This window comes from Podarcis bocagei (genome assembly GCF_964188305.1).
Source record: "Podarcis bocagei genome assembly, chromosome: 6".
In the NCBI taxonomy this organism is placed as follows: Eukaryota; Metazoa; Chordata; class Lepidosauria; order Squamata; family Lacertidae; genus Podarcis; species Podarcis bocagei.
The window spans coordinates 81,818,034-81,836,045 of NC_138130.1; the positions used below are offsets into that span (position 1 = coordinate 81,818,034).

General features: G+C 38.6%; 1 protein-coding gene and 1 long non-coding RNA gene across 3 annotated transcripts in view; both read right to left on the bottom strand.

Annotated features, from left to right (window-relative positions):
- Window positions 1–18,012, bottom strand: part of PAN3 (poly(A) specific ribonuclease subunit PAN3) — a 57,582-nt gene that overhangs the window by 23,522 nt on the left and 16,048 nt on the right. The window contains exons 3-6 of one of the 2 annotated variants that reach the window (XM_081197908.1): window positions 15,782–15,848; window positions 14,059–14,129; window positions 7,181–7,342; window positions 4–154 (exon numbers count right to left, since the gene is read on the bottom strand). In XM_081197908.1, the coding sequence (XP_081054034.1) occupies window positions 4–154; window positions 7,181–7,342; window positions 14,059–14,129; window positions 15,782–15,848 (451 nt within the window). The remainder of the gene's footprint in view (window positions 1–3; window positions 155–7,180; window positions 7,343–14,058; window positions 14,130–15,781; window positions 15,849–18,012) is intronic. The other variant, XM_081197909.1, reaches the window with a different exon arrangement.
- Window positions 3,519–7,174, bottom strand: LOC308589177. The gene is made up of 2 exons (XR_014009131.1): window positions 4,241–7,174; window positions 3,519–4,132 (listed from the first exon to the last, which is right to left on the bottom strand). It is a non-coding gene; the product is annotated as an uncharacterized lncRNA (long non-coding RNA).

Consider the following 18,012-nt stretch of genomic DNA (forward strand, 5'->3'; position numbering starts at 1 on the left):
TACCTGGAGCTAGCCCAGCGTTTGCAGGACCTCCCATGGAAGGATGAGAGAACAAGGCTTGAGAGAAGGCAGATATATTTGACTGTGACATATTACTGAGTCGGGAGGTTGATCCTCCTTTAGGAATAAACTCGCTTGCCGCGGGATTTGGTGTCTGTTTAAAAAAAAATTAAAACAGAGTATGTGTTAAGTGTGAAAATAGATTTGTTTACTGAATAAATTAGTGGGTTTAAAGTTAAGAACGCAAACATTTTTAGTAGGTTATTAAAAACTAACAGACATAGGCCAGGCTCCAAAGAACTACAACTACCGGTAATTCCAAAAGTTGAACAGGGTTTTTAGAACTGTTGCCCCACCCCACCCCGCCCGACAATTCTCAGCATACTGAATGGCAAACCTTTCAAAACCACACAGAGTTTGTAATAAGACACGGCTTTCTGTGGCCCAAAGAAAAGAGTCTTACATTCTATGAGCTAGGTACAGCTCCCTTGACTGAAGATGTGCAGTTCCTTGAATCTTGGTCATAGGAAACCTACTTGAAATTCTGTTTCCATACAACTTCTTTCATAATCTACAAGTTTGCATTACACACTGCTCAACTATATTTTGAGGCAAGGAAACTGGGAATACTATGAGTTTATAAGTGGAATTAGAAGTATCAATTATGCTAATAATGGCCAGCTCTTAGAGCAATCAATTATGCTTAAGAGAACTAGATTGTAAGCAGCTCTCAGGAAAGCTTCCTATTTTAAGTTACAAAAACTACTTTATTGGTGAAGTCATTTTAATCTCTGTTCCACGTGTTTGTTTTTAAAGATGTTCATTTCCCCTTAGTTTTAAGGATTTTCTACATTACATATTTTTAAACAAGCTGAAGTTGTGTTTGGGAAATTTTAATTCAAAACCTGGTGCTGTCAGAAAGGTAACTGGGACAAATGACAATTTCTCAGTACAGTGGTGCCTTGCAAGACGAAAAGAATTCATTCCGCAAGTCTTTTCGTCTTGCGATGTTTTTCGTCTTGCGAAGCATGGTCCGTCGCAGCTGCGCCTCTTCAAGCGGCTTAAAAAAAAAAGCGCAAGACGTTTTCATCTTGCGAAGCAAGCCCATAGGGAAATTCGTCTAGCAAAGCAACGCAAAAACGGAAAACCCTTTCGTCTAGCGAGTTTTTTGTCTTGCGAGGCATTCGTCTTGCGGGGCAGCACTGTAGAACAATCCTTGCAAGGTTGTTGAGAAGTTAAACACTGTTCTGGGCAACTTGGACCAAAGGCAGAATACAAATATAACAAGCAAACTAAATGTAGAGCATTATCACAACGGTGGGGAACCTTAAGCCCCCTAAGTGTACCTGCCAGGCCTCTCAATTTGGCCCACATTCACCTGTCCATCACCTGACATCATATTCAAAAAACATCAAATTACAACCAGAAAGGAAGAATCCAGAGCACACTTAGATGGTGCTCCTGATGCTTCCTTTGCTTCTGCAGCTTCAATTCAAGGAATGGCTTCAAAGGAAGAAAGGAAGTATCAGAAAGGCATTTAGAACACACCTCTGATTCTTCCTTTTAAGTTGAATCACCTGAAGACACCAGGTGACTGACAGGTAGGCAGCCCTACCCATCTGTCAAAGTAGCCCACAAAGAGTGGGGGAATTCTGGATCCAGCCCACTGGCCAGAACCAATTCCCTTCTCCTATATTAGCATATAGCAAATAAGTGGCAAATTCTTCACTTACATTTTTGACTTTGCCCTCATTTTTTCGGGAGTTGAGAGATAAACTCTGCATTGATATTAATTAGTGCTATCATCCAATTAAAGACATCTTGGTTGATCATACACCTATTAAATCAATTCAGTATTCAGAACACGCAGATGCTGCCTTTCTGTTAAATGTGACAAACAGGTCTGCTTACACAAGAGAAAAACCACAATAAATCCATCACAACAGGACAAACTTGTTTAAGCCACAGGGAGAAACAGTTCCCTTAAGGCAGGTAGATATAAAATCTGCATATATTTTCATTGTCATAAAGTAATTCTGAAGAAATCACACAATTTTTAAATGATGCATACACATTTCATAGCAAGCATCATTTCAGAACAGGCACTTCCTCCTGTGAAAGCAGAAAGCGGCAGTGCCTCTTCTATCCAGTGCCTGGAATTAGTAAAGCAAAAGAAAGAATCACATGACAGATGCGGGCCAATAAACAGAAGTTCTAGGTTTAGGTGGTTCACCTGAGCCAAGAGACCTGTTCTGGATGGGCTGCACTCCCCCTAAAGGACTATGTTCCTGGTCTGTGTGTACTCCTGGGTTCAGCTTTGTCTGTGGTAAAGAGTGCCTTCCGTCAGCGCCTAAGATGGCCTGGACAGTTATGTATGCGATGGTAATATCTAGGATTAACTGTGCAATGCATTGTACATACATGGGGCTGTCTTTGAAGATTGTTTGGAATATTCAGGTCCTTCACTGGTCACCAGTGACTCGCCACTACTGAGAAGACCTTCATGGCTTCCAGTGAAGATGGCACCTGCAGACCACAGCTTTTGTACATTCATGTACTGAGAACGACTACTTTAAAAAACCTGCTGCTTGAGAAATCTAGGGTATCCTTTGACCCTATCAACCAACTAAGCACCACACTTCCAACATTAAACTGTCAAAAAAGTTTGATGGGCCACTGGTTGTTCTACTGGGCTATGTAAAAGATACAATACTACCAGATGCCACGAGAAATTATAATAGATCTATTAATCATAGTATGGTTAGCCATTAGTTAGCTAACAAAAGCTTATCATAATTAGAGTTAGGGAGGGGAAACAGTAAAGTGACCAAGATATAGCTAAATTGAGCATTTTTATTCATCAGCAGAATAATAAAGTTTAAAATTCACTTCACCCCTACTTGTGCTTGAGTGTATTTTAAATCTGGTGATTGTGCTCATAGATCTGTCTTACCTTCCCAATGTACTTATGTCATTTAGTATTTACTCTTTCCATTCGTGTTAAATGAGCACTATCACAATTTTTCTTTTTGATTTTTTTATATATGGTTTTTAGATTGGTGTGATAATTCTTAAATAAAGGGGGAGAGATAACCCTGCTGGGATACCAGATAGTCTGCCAAAGATACACATGAAAGTGGTGGGAGGAAATTCAAGGTGGTTGTATTACAGCTAATGTTAAGGTCAGCCTTCACTTCCAAGGCAATTTTCCAAAGGAGAAAAAAAGAGTTCTAGGTAGGAGACTTTGCTTCTGAGACAAAACCAGTATTCATAAACAAGGGTTTCGTTCATAAACAAGATTTCATTTTAGTTTGATCTGGTTAATTAATTAGTGAATATCTTCTCTGTTGTTTTTTAATAAATTAAAAAATCGCCAAGTTGGCTGTTGATTCAATCAAGAACAAATTTTGTTCACTATCTCTTTGATTCAAATGAATACATAGGTCCTCATTTTACATCTTTATACCATTAATAAAATCTTCAAGTACAGGATATAAATAGAACAGATAACACAAGCATTTAAAGTCCAAATTCCCAATTTTATTTTTACTTATTTAGCAAAATATATATGCAGTGGAAGACAGGAGTGCCTGGCGTGCTCTGGTCCATGGGGTCACGAAGAGTCGGACACGACTAAACAACAACATATGCAACTTAATGAAAAATATAACGCTAAGTTGTTCACATAGTATAAAAATGCTGATTAGCCAACTGTCTTCACACACGTTAATAATTACACTACTCCCATTTCCTTTTTCCACATTGAATCATAAAATTGCAGAGTTGGAAGGGACCCTGAAGGAATCTCAACAAATACCTGAATATATTCTACATAAATCAATGTATGCACCTATCACAGCAATAAACATTCTCCCTCTTCCTTAAAACAGACATGTACACATTTTCTTCAAAGCAGACAGACATTGTTTCTCCCCTTTCTGCCAGAACTCAGGTACAAAACCTTTTCGCACAATGTAGGTTTCCTCAAACAAGCACTATGATCCTCAGGCTCTGCTTCTATTGTCAGGTCTATTACTAACATGCTCATCCCACAACACATAGCCTTAAGGCAAGCACCTTCCGTATCTTCTTAAGGTACAACATTCTCATCCTCACTGAAGATGGGCTGCAGCTGGACCAGGGAGGAGGGAGATACACCAAATTAACAGATAACATGTTGTAGCTGGTTGCAAGTGGTTACACAGAAACGATGTGGAAGAGTCTTTTACTGTCCACAGACCTTGGGTTCTTCATTCATGGTCTAGAAGGATAAATTCAAATTGCTTTTCTAGAATTGCATTATAGTTTAAGGAAGCAACAAAAGGGAAAAACTCAAAGCTGTAACTGTTCAGGAGCAAACTAGTACATCCACAAATTCCAACTAAGGGTCACAACATACTTCTTTAGATGGAAGAGTAAACAATTTCCCAAACAAGGGCCAAATCTGTCATCATGTACACATCTGAATGCTTAATTGAAATGAGACTCTAAAATACAGGAAAAAACTGAAATATCCTGGAAGTGTTTTTCTGAATTTCTCAAGATTCAACAAAGAATGTTACGGTGCCTTGAAGGCCAAGAGATTGTGGCGTCATAACAGACTAACACAACTACACTTCTGGAATTTGCTTGGTCCTTTTTAACTTTAGTACATGTCAGGTTTATGCTAACAAATTATTTAAATTTACAGAGCAGCAAGAAACCATGTGTCTTATTACAAACTCTGCTTGATCAAAACCTAGTTAATGGCACATGCATGAACTTTTTAACTGCCCTTAGGAAACACCAAATTATGGTCCTTTCTAGAATAGTTTATATTGAGAAGAGATCACCATGGATAGATAAAAAACTCAAAACACAATGGTCACAATGTGACCCCGTTATGCCTCAGATCATGACTTTTATGTCTCATTTACAGAATAAGGCCAAAATGTATTATAACAAACATCATAAACATCAGCTTTGCCACATCACTAAGATTCTCAGAATCCCAGTATGAGGCTACTTTCAGTATCAGAATCCTCGGGAGGTTTACAGACTGGCCACAAATCAACCACCTCTACAATATAGTGAAATTAATTAGAAGTATGACAATTAAAAGAGCTCAGTAGCATGAGACAGTGGGCTGGATTCTCATCCACTGGCTGCAGATCTTGCAATCCACACAATGTGCACACACCCTTTCCTGGCTCATTTGTGCTGCAGATAAGGAGCATGGAGGTGAACATGAGGAAGAGGACGGGCAAGCTAGGCCACCTAGTGTAGTCTAAATGGCTGTAAGAGCCATATCAGCTTGAGATTCTCCTAAGTCAAATCATTCTTGCATTGGGGGGCCTTTTATCCCCACTTCTATACTGAAACAGCACTGCTGCTATGCTGAAGCCTGGTCCTTTGGCAATGGCTCTGGGTTCTAACAATGAGACCCTACATCTTTGTTTCACAAGCTGCAATGGAAGCATGTTAAGGGACCAACTTGTATAAACAGAGGTTTGCAGAATGTACAGGCCAAATCAACAATTACTGCAGATGTTGCTGCATGTGGCGTATTATACCACAACGCAGCGATTTAATGCTGTAGATTCCATTAAATCATACATGATGTGCAAGAACTGAAGTACAACATTCATACAAACAAGGCAAATGTGCTTAGTTTACATACATCAATCTGGCTCTTTTCAATATTCATAAACCTAGCAACTAAAAACAGTTGTGACATTCTCTCAGGCAAACTTACTCTTTTTGGGGGGCGCGGGGAGCACACAACGTTGAGCTCTTCAGTGGAATAGAGAAGGAAAATTTCCATGGTTTACATAAAAGCAGCAGAGAATGTGGTGTTCATATATTAAAATAACCAAGGTTGCAATCTGTGTGTGTATATAGGTGTGTGTGTGTGCGCATACGCAGTGAGAAACACAAGTTGCTAGACGGGGGGGGGATGCAAACTTGAACAGGCCACATTTTTCTACAAAACCTTTCAGTTCGGCAACCTACTTAGCACATGCATTGTGACTTCTCTATATAATGTACAATATGGAATGCTGCAAACCATTCTTCCTTCTTGGATACCCAAATTCAACTACTGACAAACACCACCGCCACAACAGCAACACTAAATTAATCAGCTTGAGTTCCTTCTCTTTCTCTCTTTGTATGACTTTTCCGATGTGAAACCAAAGACACACTTAACTTCAAATCACAGTTTACTGAAATCAGGTCATTCTAACCCTAAGATCAGCCAAAGCAAACACTGAGTAAGTCAAGTCCTAAAGGGGAAAACACCCTCTGTAAAGCCTCTGACTTGTGCAACAATATAGCCTACAAGCCACATTAACTACCTGGCACTACACAAGAAAACTATTAGTATGATTTATACAAAGAACAGTAAAAATGCTATTGTTCCCATGTACAGCGGAAGCAAACAAGAATAGTAAGACATGGGGGGGAGGGGATTCACTGGGTGACCATTCTTCCCAGTCTCATGCTAATTCTGTGAACTACTCCTGTCTCAGTCTGTTTTTAACTTAGAGGTTGAGTGTGCCTCTCTATTCCACTGGAACACTTACCCATCTAGAGCCTCAACACAACATATAGCAATAATGCCCATTGAAAGTCCCTAGGGTGCTAATCACAGGGCAGAAAGTGCCAGAGATCTATTCCTACTCATAGTAACGTCAAAGATAACCAAAGGCAATTAAAGTCACTAGATGCTGAGTGAGTTTCTTCTGTGGGCTAGGCTAAGGAGTACAAATAAGATAACATAGTTTTGCACTACGATTGCTCTCTGAAACATCTGCGGTTCTCCAGATGTTGATGGACTCTCAACTTTTACAGCCCAGCCAGCACAGCCTATGTTTAGCGATAACAGGAGCTGCAGTCTAGCAACATCTGGAGGGTCTAAATACTGTTCAAATTATTTCAGCTATTTCAAAGAAAATAAGTTTCAACTTCTAAGGTGTTTTCCTTAAATATATTACTCTTGCCACCCAAACTAGATGATGCAGAACATTAGTTGAGAAGTGTGTAGTTTATTAGATAGTCACTTTTGTTGTCATTTGTACATTTGGCCTGTGAAGATTTCGGCCAAATTTCGGCCCATCATATGTATCTAACTTCAGCATTTTTGAAAAAATAAAAATAGTAGCCAAAATTATTTAAAGTGACTAGAAAAAAGTAATTTTACCTGTAAATTGTTTTCTGTGACTCTGTTCCACCAAACCATATTGATGGGTACTCCTGTTTTACACCTGTCAGCCAAGCAGCCAATAGTGTTCTTTGATTTTCTTGCCTTTGATCCCACCGGAACTATTCTCTCCTCCAGCATCCCCAGTCGATACTTCCTTGGCTATGGAAAAGAAGGAAAAAAACCAGGGCACTCCCAACATCCCTTAGTCTGAAACTCAAACTAGAACTAGATGACAACATATATTTGGTTTGATTGGTGGAATAGGAAACAATTTGCAAGTAAAATTTCTGACTCTGGTCATTTGACTTGCCGTGGCTTGGAAAAGGAAGTTGAGAGGAGTCAAACAAGCAAAAATAGTTTGGAGTGGGTTCCAGTTGGTGCCCTTGCACTTAACTGAGGAACTTTTGATCCTGCAGATAGACACCCCTACTAATGTAAAAGAAAGGGAAGCATTCCCCCCCCCCGCAGCACCCATAAAACATCAGTGCCAGAGAGATGGGGGACACTCCAGAACAGGGCGGCATGGGGAGCAGTAGGAAGACAGTATCACTCTCCCTCCACTTCCCAATTGGGGACACCAATTAGATTCCACCTTGACTCGCAGTGCAATCCTGTGCATATTTACTCAGAAATACCGTAAGTCCCACGGAATTTAATATGACTCACTCCCAGGAAAATCCAATAGGATTGCAGAACAAGCTGGTCCTAATATTTCTAACATTTCATTAGAAAAGTCACATCTATATCACTTCAAATAAACTAAGACTTGTTTGAAATATGTAGTGCCAGGTCAAACTAAAAGCTTTGCCTGCTACATACCTCCAACCAGGATACTATATTCTGACACCTGAATTTATGAACAGATTCCAGAGGACAGAAAAGACTGGGCTTGGAAATAATGGGTTGTAAACGAACAAATATAGGCAGAGTAAGCCCAGTGAAATCAGTAGACTTGACTAACTTAAGCCCAGTAAGTTCAGTGGGTCTACTCTGAGTAAGATTTCATTAAATACAATCCAACTGTTCAAAAGAGAAACCTTGGAAGTTCTGGCATAAATGTCTCAAAAGGAGATAGATAATTTTTCCTTGAAATGTTGTCCAGGTCAAGTTAACATATTTAGTCGCAAAGAGTTGCTTACAAAGAAAGGCATATAATCTCTTATTACAACTGTTTTTACTGGTGCACACAGGTGATAATGAAATACTTGTATATTTAAGCTTTGAAGGTGTACATTCAAATCCCAGATGTGTTTATAAAAGTAAGGTATCATCTTGCCTATCAAAGTAAATATGAAGTAATAAAAGTAATTCCAAGAACAGTAATTACTCAACAATTCAGAAAAACACACACAATACGCTCTCAAAGGTTTACTATGAAATGCAACTGTCCTTATTTACAAGCTGTATCCTTGCTGACAGTTAAGAAAGCCCTGCGGAGTTTTCAGACAGTATAAAATTATGAACTCTGAGCTGTATATAATAAGCAAGCACTTACTTAATGACCCATAAACTCATGTCACTAAAGAAGCTTCCTGCTCATCAAAATAAGTATTCAGTAAGCTACAGCAGAAGTCAGACATTGGGTTAAAGCTGGCCCTAAGGTGCCTACTACTAAATGCAGCAATAAAGTTTTCTAGCAGATAACCTTTAAGAAATTGAAGCTGAACAGCTGGTTTACTGTCCATTGCTCAGTTAAGTGGTTCATCAAGAAAATTAGCTGGATACAGATGTACTGCTTGCTCCTCCAGTATATATTCCATTCAAAATACGCATGGAAAATTCTTGTCTTACAATTATTCTAAACCAGGGGTGTCTTCCCCACATGCTCCAATGAAGCTGGCGTACAACTACCCATACAAAATACTTGCAATGTAGTTATCCTAGGATGGACCCATGATAAAATTACTTCTCATTATTTTTTTACAGGAACCGATTGGAAGCAGACCTTAGCTTACGCTCCTCATTGAAGACATATTAATTCCAAAACAGAGATCTCATGGATGCTTGAATCCAATATCTACTTGTTTAGTTCACCTCTCCCCACACAGAGAATCATAGAATTGTAGAGTTGGAAAGGACGCCAAGGGTCATCTAGTCCAACGCCCTGTAATGCAGCAAACTCAACTAAAGCATCCATGGTAGATGGCCATCCAATCTCTGCATGAACAACCCATTGTAAAATCTCAGAAGTGTGCTGCACAAAGTTCAATATCTACAAAGATAATTAAAAAACCATAAAGAGGTAAGAACATTACCCAGAGCAAAAAGATATGAAATTGTTTTCTGAATATTTAAATAAGGTCAGAAGACAACATCCACAGAAATATTAAACTAATAATGAAATTTCATCCAACCTGCTCTAAATGGGGTTTTCCCCAAAACATTGAAATCACCATTGCTTATATGACAAACGTGTGCATATGAAGCATGTTGACTGCAACAGTTCATTTTCAAAAAACAGTAGATTTTTAAATATATATACACACTTTCGTGCAAATAAAACAAGTGAACGCCAAAAGAAATCGTATCTACATATGTCAAGCTAAACTTAAAGAACATGACTAAATTGGACAAGAAACCATGCCTTTAACAATACCTAATGTATGTGTCCAACTAGTTTTATGCAGATCTTGATAAGAGTTTAGGTTACCAGCTATGCAAGCACTTAAGCAGCAATTCAGATCTCCTGAAGATTTTTTTCCATAAAGCCAACTCTCTTCAAAGCAAGGACTCAATTATATATGTCTCTTCCAAGGCTCAATCAATTTTTAGTCAGTAGTAGCTGGAGAAGAACTGCCTAACTCTTTCCCTGCTACTTATTTTTCAGCTCAAAATCACTGCATCCAGAGCTGCATATCCATCTGAAAAGGGAAATACACCATGAGAGGGCAATTTTGATCTGAAAAACAGGAAAATGAGTGGATGTGGTAGCTCATACCTCCCCCTTGCAATATCTGGATGCATTTATTACTCAACCAAGAACAATAGCCTAACCTGATTAAATGTAGATTTGGCAAGATTGAGACTGGGAACTGAGTGTCCAGTTGCATGGATCCTTTCACATTACGGTCACCTGTTTCTTGGTTTTGTCCAAACAGTGACTAATGGTTTTAGAAACAGATAAAATGAGAAAGTGGATTTGCCTTGGGTCTGGCAATTTCAGCGTAGTCCATATTTATTCAGTAACAAGTATGTATCAATGCAAGATGGGGAAATTTTCAACTAGCAATAATTATCTTGGATTAACCTCATTGGCTATGATTAAGCTGGAAGCCCAAAAACTGTAGAAAAACCAATACTCAGCTTAAACTGGATAAAGTGCTAACATGGCCCAATTTAGCAACCTTCATGGTTAATAACTAAACAACCAACAACAGCACTGGATAAGTAGTGCTAATATTGTGACCTTGTTCTCACAAGAAATAGGTGATGGGGTAAAATGTGCCTGGTTTTGGGGTTGACATGACTGTTTCCAAAAACAGTCCTACATGTATGTCAAGGGGAGACAGAACTCTAATATGCTTGTATTACCAATATTCTGGGGTACATGATAGAGCCTTCTCATAAAATCGGCATATATACAATTGAAAAGAGGAAGCAGTAAAACACCAACGTGAAAAAGGGGAAACATCCTGATCAACTCTTGATTAGTTACTAATCCATGCTATGGTGTTATGCTGCTCAGCATTTGGCAATATGAGACACTGGAGTGGGGGCGATTCACTCAAGAGTTGCAAAACCTGGAACGGTTTTAGCTATCACTGTCTTATATCTTATACAGCTATGGCCCCAATGTTTGAGAATAATTGAAAATGTGAAGATAAATATTAGAAGTCAGAGAAAAGAGTTAAATTCTGGTGGATTTTTAAGTATAGAGTTAAATTTTAACTCTTAGGCTATGCCACATATTTCATTTTAACTGATGGAACGATAGATTAAAGTTGCCTCTCTCAACATTCTTTAAAAGACCACATTTTTAAAATGTTGAGACACAAATTGCAAATTCAATTTCACAACACATCCTTAGTGACCAGTATTTCCTCCATCTGCAACGTAACTGAAGATGTAACAGGTTGAACAACCAAAATCCTGGCTTTTGTTATGCTGCACCTAGAAAACTCAATGAAGCTATAATGCATACCAGTCATTAGCAATAATTAAAAGGATGGGAATGGCTACAATATAATGTCCTTTTTTCTTGTGTGTGTATCCCGCATGTCACACACTTAAGCACAATTTGTAGCTACTTTTGTACCAAAACTGAGCATTCTTACCACTAATCTGGCTGTACATGAGTGAGACAGAAGGGACTAGAAGACAAGTAGCACAATCCTGTGACCCAATCCCTCAATCATGAGTAAAGGCGCACAGGCAGCTGAAGCCATTAACTAAGAAACTTGAATGCCATCCTTCCACAAAAACTTTGGCTGCTGTGAAACCGCAGACCAGAAAGACAACTTAAAGTAACTTCAATATACATGCTAGTCTCAAACTAAAAGATAACCGGAAAAGCAGAATGTTATTGCAGTGATGTTTTAAATCTCAAATAGCCCTTTTAAAATAAAAATGAAAATGTCTTTTTGCCTCTTTTATAGCACCAAGACCCACCACTACTACTATAAAGAATGCTAATTCCATCACTGTAGGCTTTATTTGCCCAGCTTTTAGGACACAAGAGATTCAAGCAAAATCCATCCAAAATGTTTCCACAAGGAAAGAAGACGCTTTTTACAGAAAAGCTCCTCAGATCTTAAAAAAAATTCAGGCCTTCCGAACCACAACAGTGCACCCTAATTGCTCGGAACAGCAAATTTCTCCTACAAAATTAAAACAAGTGTAACAGAACAAAAACTGCAATGCACTTAACACTTGAGTCTTCTATATGCACCACAGAGGGGCTTAACAATCAAAACTTCCTATATTCTACTGGCTTAAATGTAAGTGCACAACATTAACAGGCAGCTAATTACAGCGCAAGATTTAGGATGGTACGTGCAGCTCTCCTACACAGGAAAGCCGAGCCAGGAGGACGCAAAACTATGGCATACTGCACTTTAGAGGATGTGCAGAACGGAAACCAAGATGGGGGAGGGCGCCAAATTATGTCCTCACTTATGGTGCCATATTACCAAAGTCCACCCCTGCTAATTATCCCCGTTGTTTCAGTGGCAGCAGATCTTAGTATAGCATTCTGACAGTTAACTGTTCATAAATCCCTGTTATTTAAATCGCTGACAACCTAACGCCCTAATCTTGAAATGTATTACCCAGAAGCTATTTTGCATATGAAGTAAATGGTGCAATGCTTGTGTTGGAGTGTATTGTTCAGGGTCCCCAAACTGGCTTTGTACATTCAGTGGCAATTATCCAACCACCTCCTTGAGTGTGTGAGGCTGTTGATGGGCTTGCAATAAGGCCAGGAGTCAAAACCTCATTTGTATGAGTCAGCACCCCTACCTAGGGATGTACACACAGTCATCATGACTTGCACATCACAGTGACTTTTATATGAGCACATGTGTATTTCTCCCTTGGAAGGATTTATTTATGCAAACTATGCCTTCACATACTTTTAGATGGGATGAAAACCCTGTTAGTGGCCTTGTGTGTTCCCTTAAGTTATAATAAAGCAATCACCATCTGCACAGACACACTTGCCTTTCCCCTCCATATGTCTTTGCTAAAAATCAAACTTGTTTTTGTAATGCTCCAAAAACCTGCAAAATTATATATACACAGATAGGACAGTGGGGCATTAAAACAAACTACTGCCTGTATCAACCCAAAGAACAAGAAGCCCAAAAGTCACTTCGGTTTGTGACAGCAGTCAAATTATTTGTTATTCTCTATTCAGCCAATAAAAATCTTCTGCTAATTGTACTGTTAAACGTTGGTTCCCTTGAGAATGAACCATTTTTTTTACACTGTACTTTAATATATTACAGCCGAAAAGAGTAAGGGAAAAGGTGCTTGGGGACCAATCAGTTTTGGCCAATGTCCCAGACTTTGTCAAACCTTGCCTAGGGAAGACAAAAAAGTCTTAACTCATATTTTTTTTTGTAATGTGAAGTCTTGAGATCAGAAGTCTTCAATATCAACAAAGAACAGCATTCATTTAATGAAGTGGCACATAAAAGATTGTTTCTTGGGAAAGCAATAAAAAGGACATGGCATAATATTAAATTGTAAATGTTGGTTTCTTATTGCAATTTTCACAAGCAAAGAAAAGCTAACTAACCTTGAAAATTTTACAACAGAAACCTCCAGAAGTTCAATAAAGGGAAAGTGACTGCTTTGATAAGTTGGGGGACATTTAATGATCACAATTTTTAAATTCTCTGCAGGGGTAGAGTAAAAGCTACTCAGTCTATGGTTTACAGATTTTTCATGGCTCTATGTAATGTGACTACTGCAGGAAGTTTTCTCCTTAAACAGTGGATTTATCAAGAGTTGTTTGGAATAAAGGTTGATAGACACCTATTTGAAGATGTTGTCTTTACCACAAATTGCAATAGAACCAGGGCTTTTATTCAGCCGGAACTCAGTTCCGGCACCTCTCAGGTGAGTGCCATTGCCATTATAAGAGAACAAGGGAGGCATTCATGGTGAGTTCCGACACCTCTTTTTCTAAAAAAAACTGCACTGAATAGAACATTGTGGAAAGGCATTGCTTGTATTGTGAGGGGAAGGATCAAGTTAGAGTGCACTGATCTGGACAATTACAAGAAATTGTGTAAATGAACTGAAATGCATGCCCAGAAATGTGCATTACATATGGCCATATATCTAATTAATGCTACTCTGTAAGCTCTCAGTTGCTGTATGTAATAAAGCAAGTGGCTCTTTTGTTATCTAGAAACTCTGGCAGTACCTACTTTTCTCCTTTGAGATAAGCTGAGGGCAGCAAAGTCGTTGAACAAGGATGAACCAGGTGAAGTAAGAGAATCTGGAAAAAAAGGTTACAAAACACATACAGATATAAAATAATAATATATTTTAAATATAATATAATAACATTGTTAGTGTTTGAAATCTGCAAAGTAGAGCCAGAAAATAATTTGGCATGTGCCTAAGGAACTGTGCCTGTTCAGTAGAATTAACTTTCCCCCTCTGTTAACAATCACTATGCCCTGTAAAACTGTGGTGCTTATCAGTTTCTTTGGATTTTGGAATACAAGGGCTAGTTTAGGAGATTACTTGTATAGAGGCTATGTTTTATCAATATCAGCATTTAAGTCCTATTGAAATCAGAAGTTAACTTAGCATTGGCATATGTTAATTAATTCACAATTGTGTGTGCTTTAAGTTGAAGTTTCTCAACTACCAGATAATTCTGCATTATGTCCTCTGCAATCTTAAGCTCTCAAAATTAATGTACATATCCCTTAAAATCTTCCTTCTTTACTTATAAGTGACTCCCATATGGAAAAGCACAGCTGAAGGTTCCTAGCACTGATGGTAGGAATTGTTAGAAAAGTTAGCATGTAAATTCATATAGCTACTTGATGGCACATGTTTCCCATGGACAGGTGCTTAAAGGATTACAGCCAGAACTGGCTACACCTATAACATAAACACTTGCATAGGTGATTATTATATTTCATTAAAATACAAACAGATTATAAGGGATGCCCATGACTACAATAGTCTGCCTCCTAAATTATTTTAATGAAATGCCCAGGGGGAAAGGAATATTGGATTGATTGATTGATTGATTGATTGATAGATAGATAGATAGATAGACTGACTGATTGATTCATCCAAAGATCACAGGGTGGTTCACAACGTAAAAATACAAAATGATAACACAAAGTACATAATAAAACAGAAACAAACTAATAAACCCCCTCCCACAATTACATTTAAAAGGCCATAGAATGGTAATCAGCCAAAGCACTGGTTGCAGAGAATATATGTAATATATGAAATGTAGGCACCAGGTAAGCCTCCCAAGGGAGAGCATTCCACAAATGGGGAGACACCACAGAAAAGGCTCTCTCTTGTGCTGCCATCCTCCATACATCATATACAGCTGGGCCTAAACCCCAACGGAGATGAATCTAGAAAAGATGGTCACAAGAACCAAAATAGCTTTCCATTTTCAACCAAAATGGATGACTGTTTAGGAAATATGTCTTGCTTGAAAGCAGATTTACTATGTGGCTCTAAAATGTAATATATGAAGGTAGGGCCTATGCTCTTAACTACAGCAACTTCTCAGTGCATGCCCAAGCCCTCAGGTTTATCTCAAGTAACTCTTTGAATACTGGCCAAAGACTGCTCCCAAGAATTTTGTTCAAATATTTTATCTGCCTTTTTTTTAAATATCACATGTTGCACAGTAACATATGGAAAGCAAGCAAAACAAAATGGTGATTATAAGCATTAATGATAATTAAAACTGAGCTCACTTGTTGAAAGAGGCAGGATACAAACACTTTAAATAAAATCAAGATAAGAATCTAAAGATATTGCAACCACATTAAAGATCGAAAGCTTTGCCCCCATAAAAATAGCTTAACAAATATTGCTAAATATTAACATAAACATATTGTTAAATATTAAAAAAAAATAATGTTAAGAAAGTCAACTTTTTACCGTGGCCTGCATAGGGCTTGGCACTGTCATTAAGAAGGCTAGGGGAACTGCTGCTATTTGTCATTCTCTGCAGAAAAAGAAAAAGAAAAATTGCATGGTGAATACAACAATAGGGATCATGTGCAGTTTTAGCCCATACACTGAAAATTGATGAATAAATATATGGTTAAATATAATGCTAATCAAAGTGTTAGCTTTCTGTGACTCCACAAATTGGTGTGTCCAAATAAAAAGCTATAGGAAGCATTTAGTTACTAATTAAAACATTTAATATAAAGTCATACCAAGTAAACACTGATTTTCATTTAGCCAAGAACATTGTGTAAACATCGAGTTGGATCCAGAGTTTCCGTTCCACAGATGTGACTCTAAACTAAGAAAAGCTCGTGCTGGAGGAGGGGAAAGTTTTGCTAATTCTTGCTTCCAATTCTGGAGGATCCCCTAATTTACTGAAGAGGTTTTTCAGGGGTCACAGGGAGGAGGAGGAATAAGTGAAAATTGCCTAAACAAATCCCATGTATCAGTAGACAGATATGTATCCTAAACTTCCCTGAATCCATTACAAGTACAGGCAACAACCGATATACAGTGGTACCCCAGGTTACAGACGCTTTAGGCTACAGACTCTGCTAACCCAGAAATAGTACCTCAGGTTAAGAACTTTACAGTGGTGCCTCGCAAGACGAAAATAATCCGTTCCGCGAGTCTCTTCATCTAGCGGTTTTTTCGTCTTGCGAAGCAACCCTAGCGGATTAGCGCTATTAGCGGTTTAGTGGCTATTAAAGGCTTAGCGGCTAAAAGGCTATTAGCGGCTTAGAAAAAGGGGGGGGAAAGCGGAAAAAAAATCGGAACACTCGCAAGACGTTTTCATCTTGCGAAGCAAGCCCATAGGGAAATTCGTCTTGCGAAGCAGCTCAAAAACGGAAAACCCTTTCGTCTAGCGGATTTTCCGTCTTGCGAGGCATTCGTCTTGCGGGGCACCATTGTACCTCAGGATGAGAACAGAAATCGCATGGTGGTGGCGCGGCAGCAGTGGGAGGCCCCATTAGCTAAAGTGGTACCTCAGGTTAAGAACAGTTTCAGGTTAAGAACGGACCTCCGGAACGAATTAAGTTCTTAACTCGAGGTACCACTGTACAGGTGTTCAATATGTGCGCAACCTCACATGCAAGCATCACAGTAACCTGGAAGTGGCTGGAAAAGGGGGTGAAGTGGAGGTGGGGGCGGAAGAGGCCAAGCAGGCTTATGCAGGCTATGCCGTTGTGCGTGATGAATCGGAACGCATCCCCCACACAAATCAGGGGTTGCTTGTACCCAGATAAAAAGAAGACAGGTTCAACAGAAGGCCAAGTGAGACTCCTGAAATTGTGTTGGGGGTATGTGTTACTTTCTATTGAGCCAAGGACACTCCCTTATCAAAACAGAGTTGAAAAATGGGGCCTAGAATCCTAATGAAAGTAGATCTGGACTTTAAGAGAGTTAGAACTCTTTGGGACTATCAGAGTAAAAGACAAGAGTGTTCACCACTAGTCAGCATATACTGTAAAAAAAAAATCTGCATCAAAAAACTAAACCACAAACCCTTTTCTTAACTTCCATACAGACACCGCTCACTTCCATGTTGATCCTTCTGAATTTGTATGATTCAGGATGCAACACACTGTTGCTATGGATCCAAATAGGTCATAATGGCCTATTTAGATTTCAGGCTAAAAACAATAAAACCTCAAAAAATGCCCATCATTCAGATGCTACAGGCAAAATATAAGATCCAACATTTAAGGGGTCTTATTTTCTTTAAAACAACTTTCTACACATATAGCTCTCATTAAGTTTAACAGTTTTATCCAATCAACACAGAGCCAGAAAAGTACTAATTAGCAATTTCTCAAATCATTGGTCCTTGAACAGAGCTATGTTTATTCTGCAATTCTATGCTGATAAAGCAATGCAGTTTTTTTTAAAGAAAAAGCAAGTTATTGTTTCTTTGGCTCAAAAAGGCTTGATAATATGTAGAAAATGACTGGTATAATGTGTTTCCCACTCCCCAATTATCTAAAAATATTCAAAATAACCAGTATGTGAAAATTAGTTAATTCACAGAGTTTATAGTTTACAATATAGATTATCCTTGCAGACAATGTAAATAAAGGAAGACCCAAACGATTCTTCCTCAACTTTGGAAGGCTTGCTGTAACATTTAAGACAGCCAGGGAGCTAGTTGGATTGTT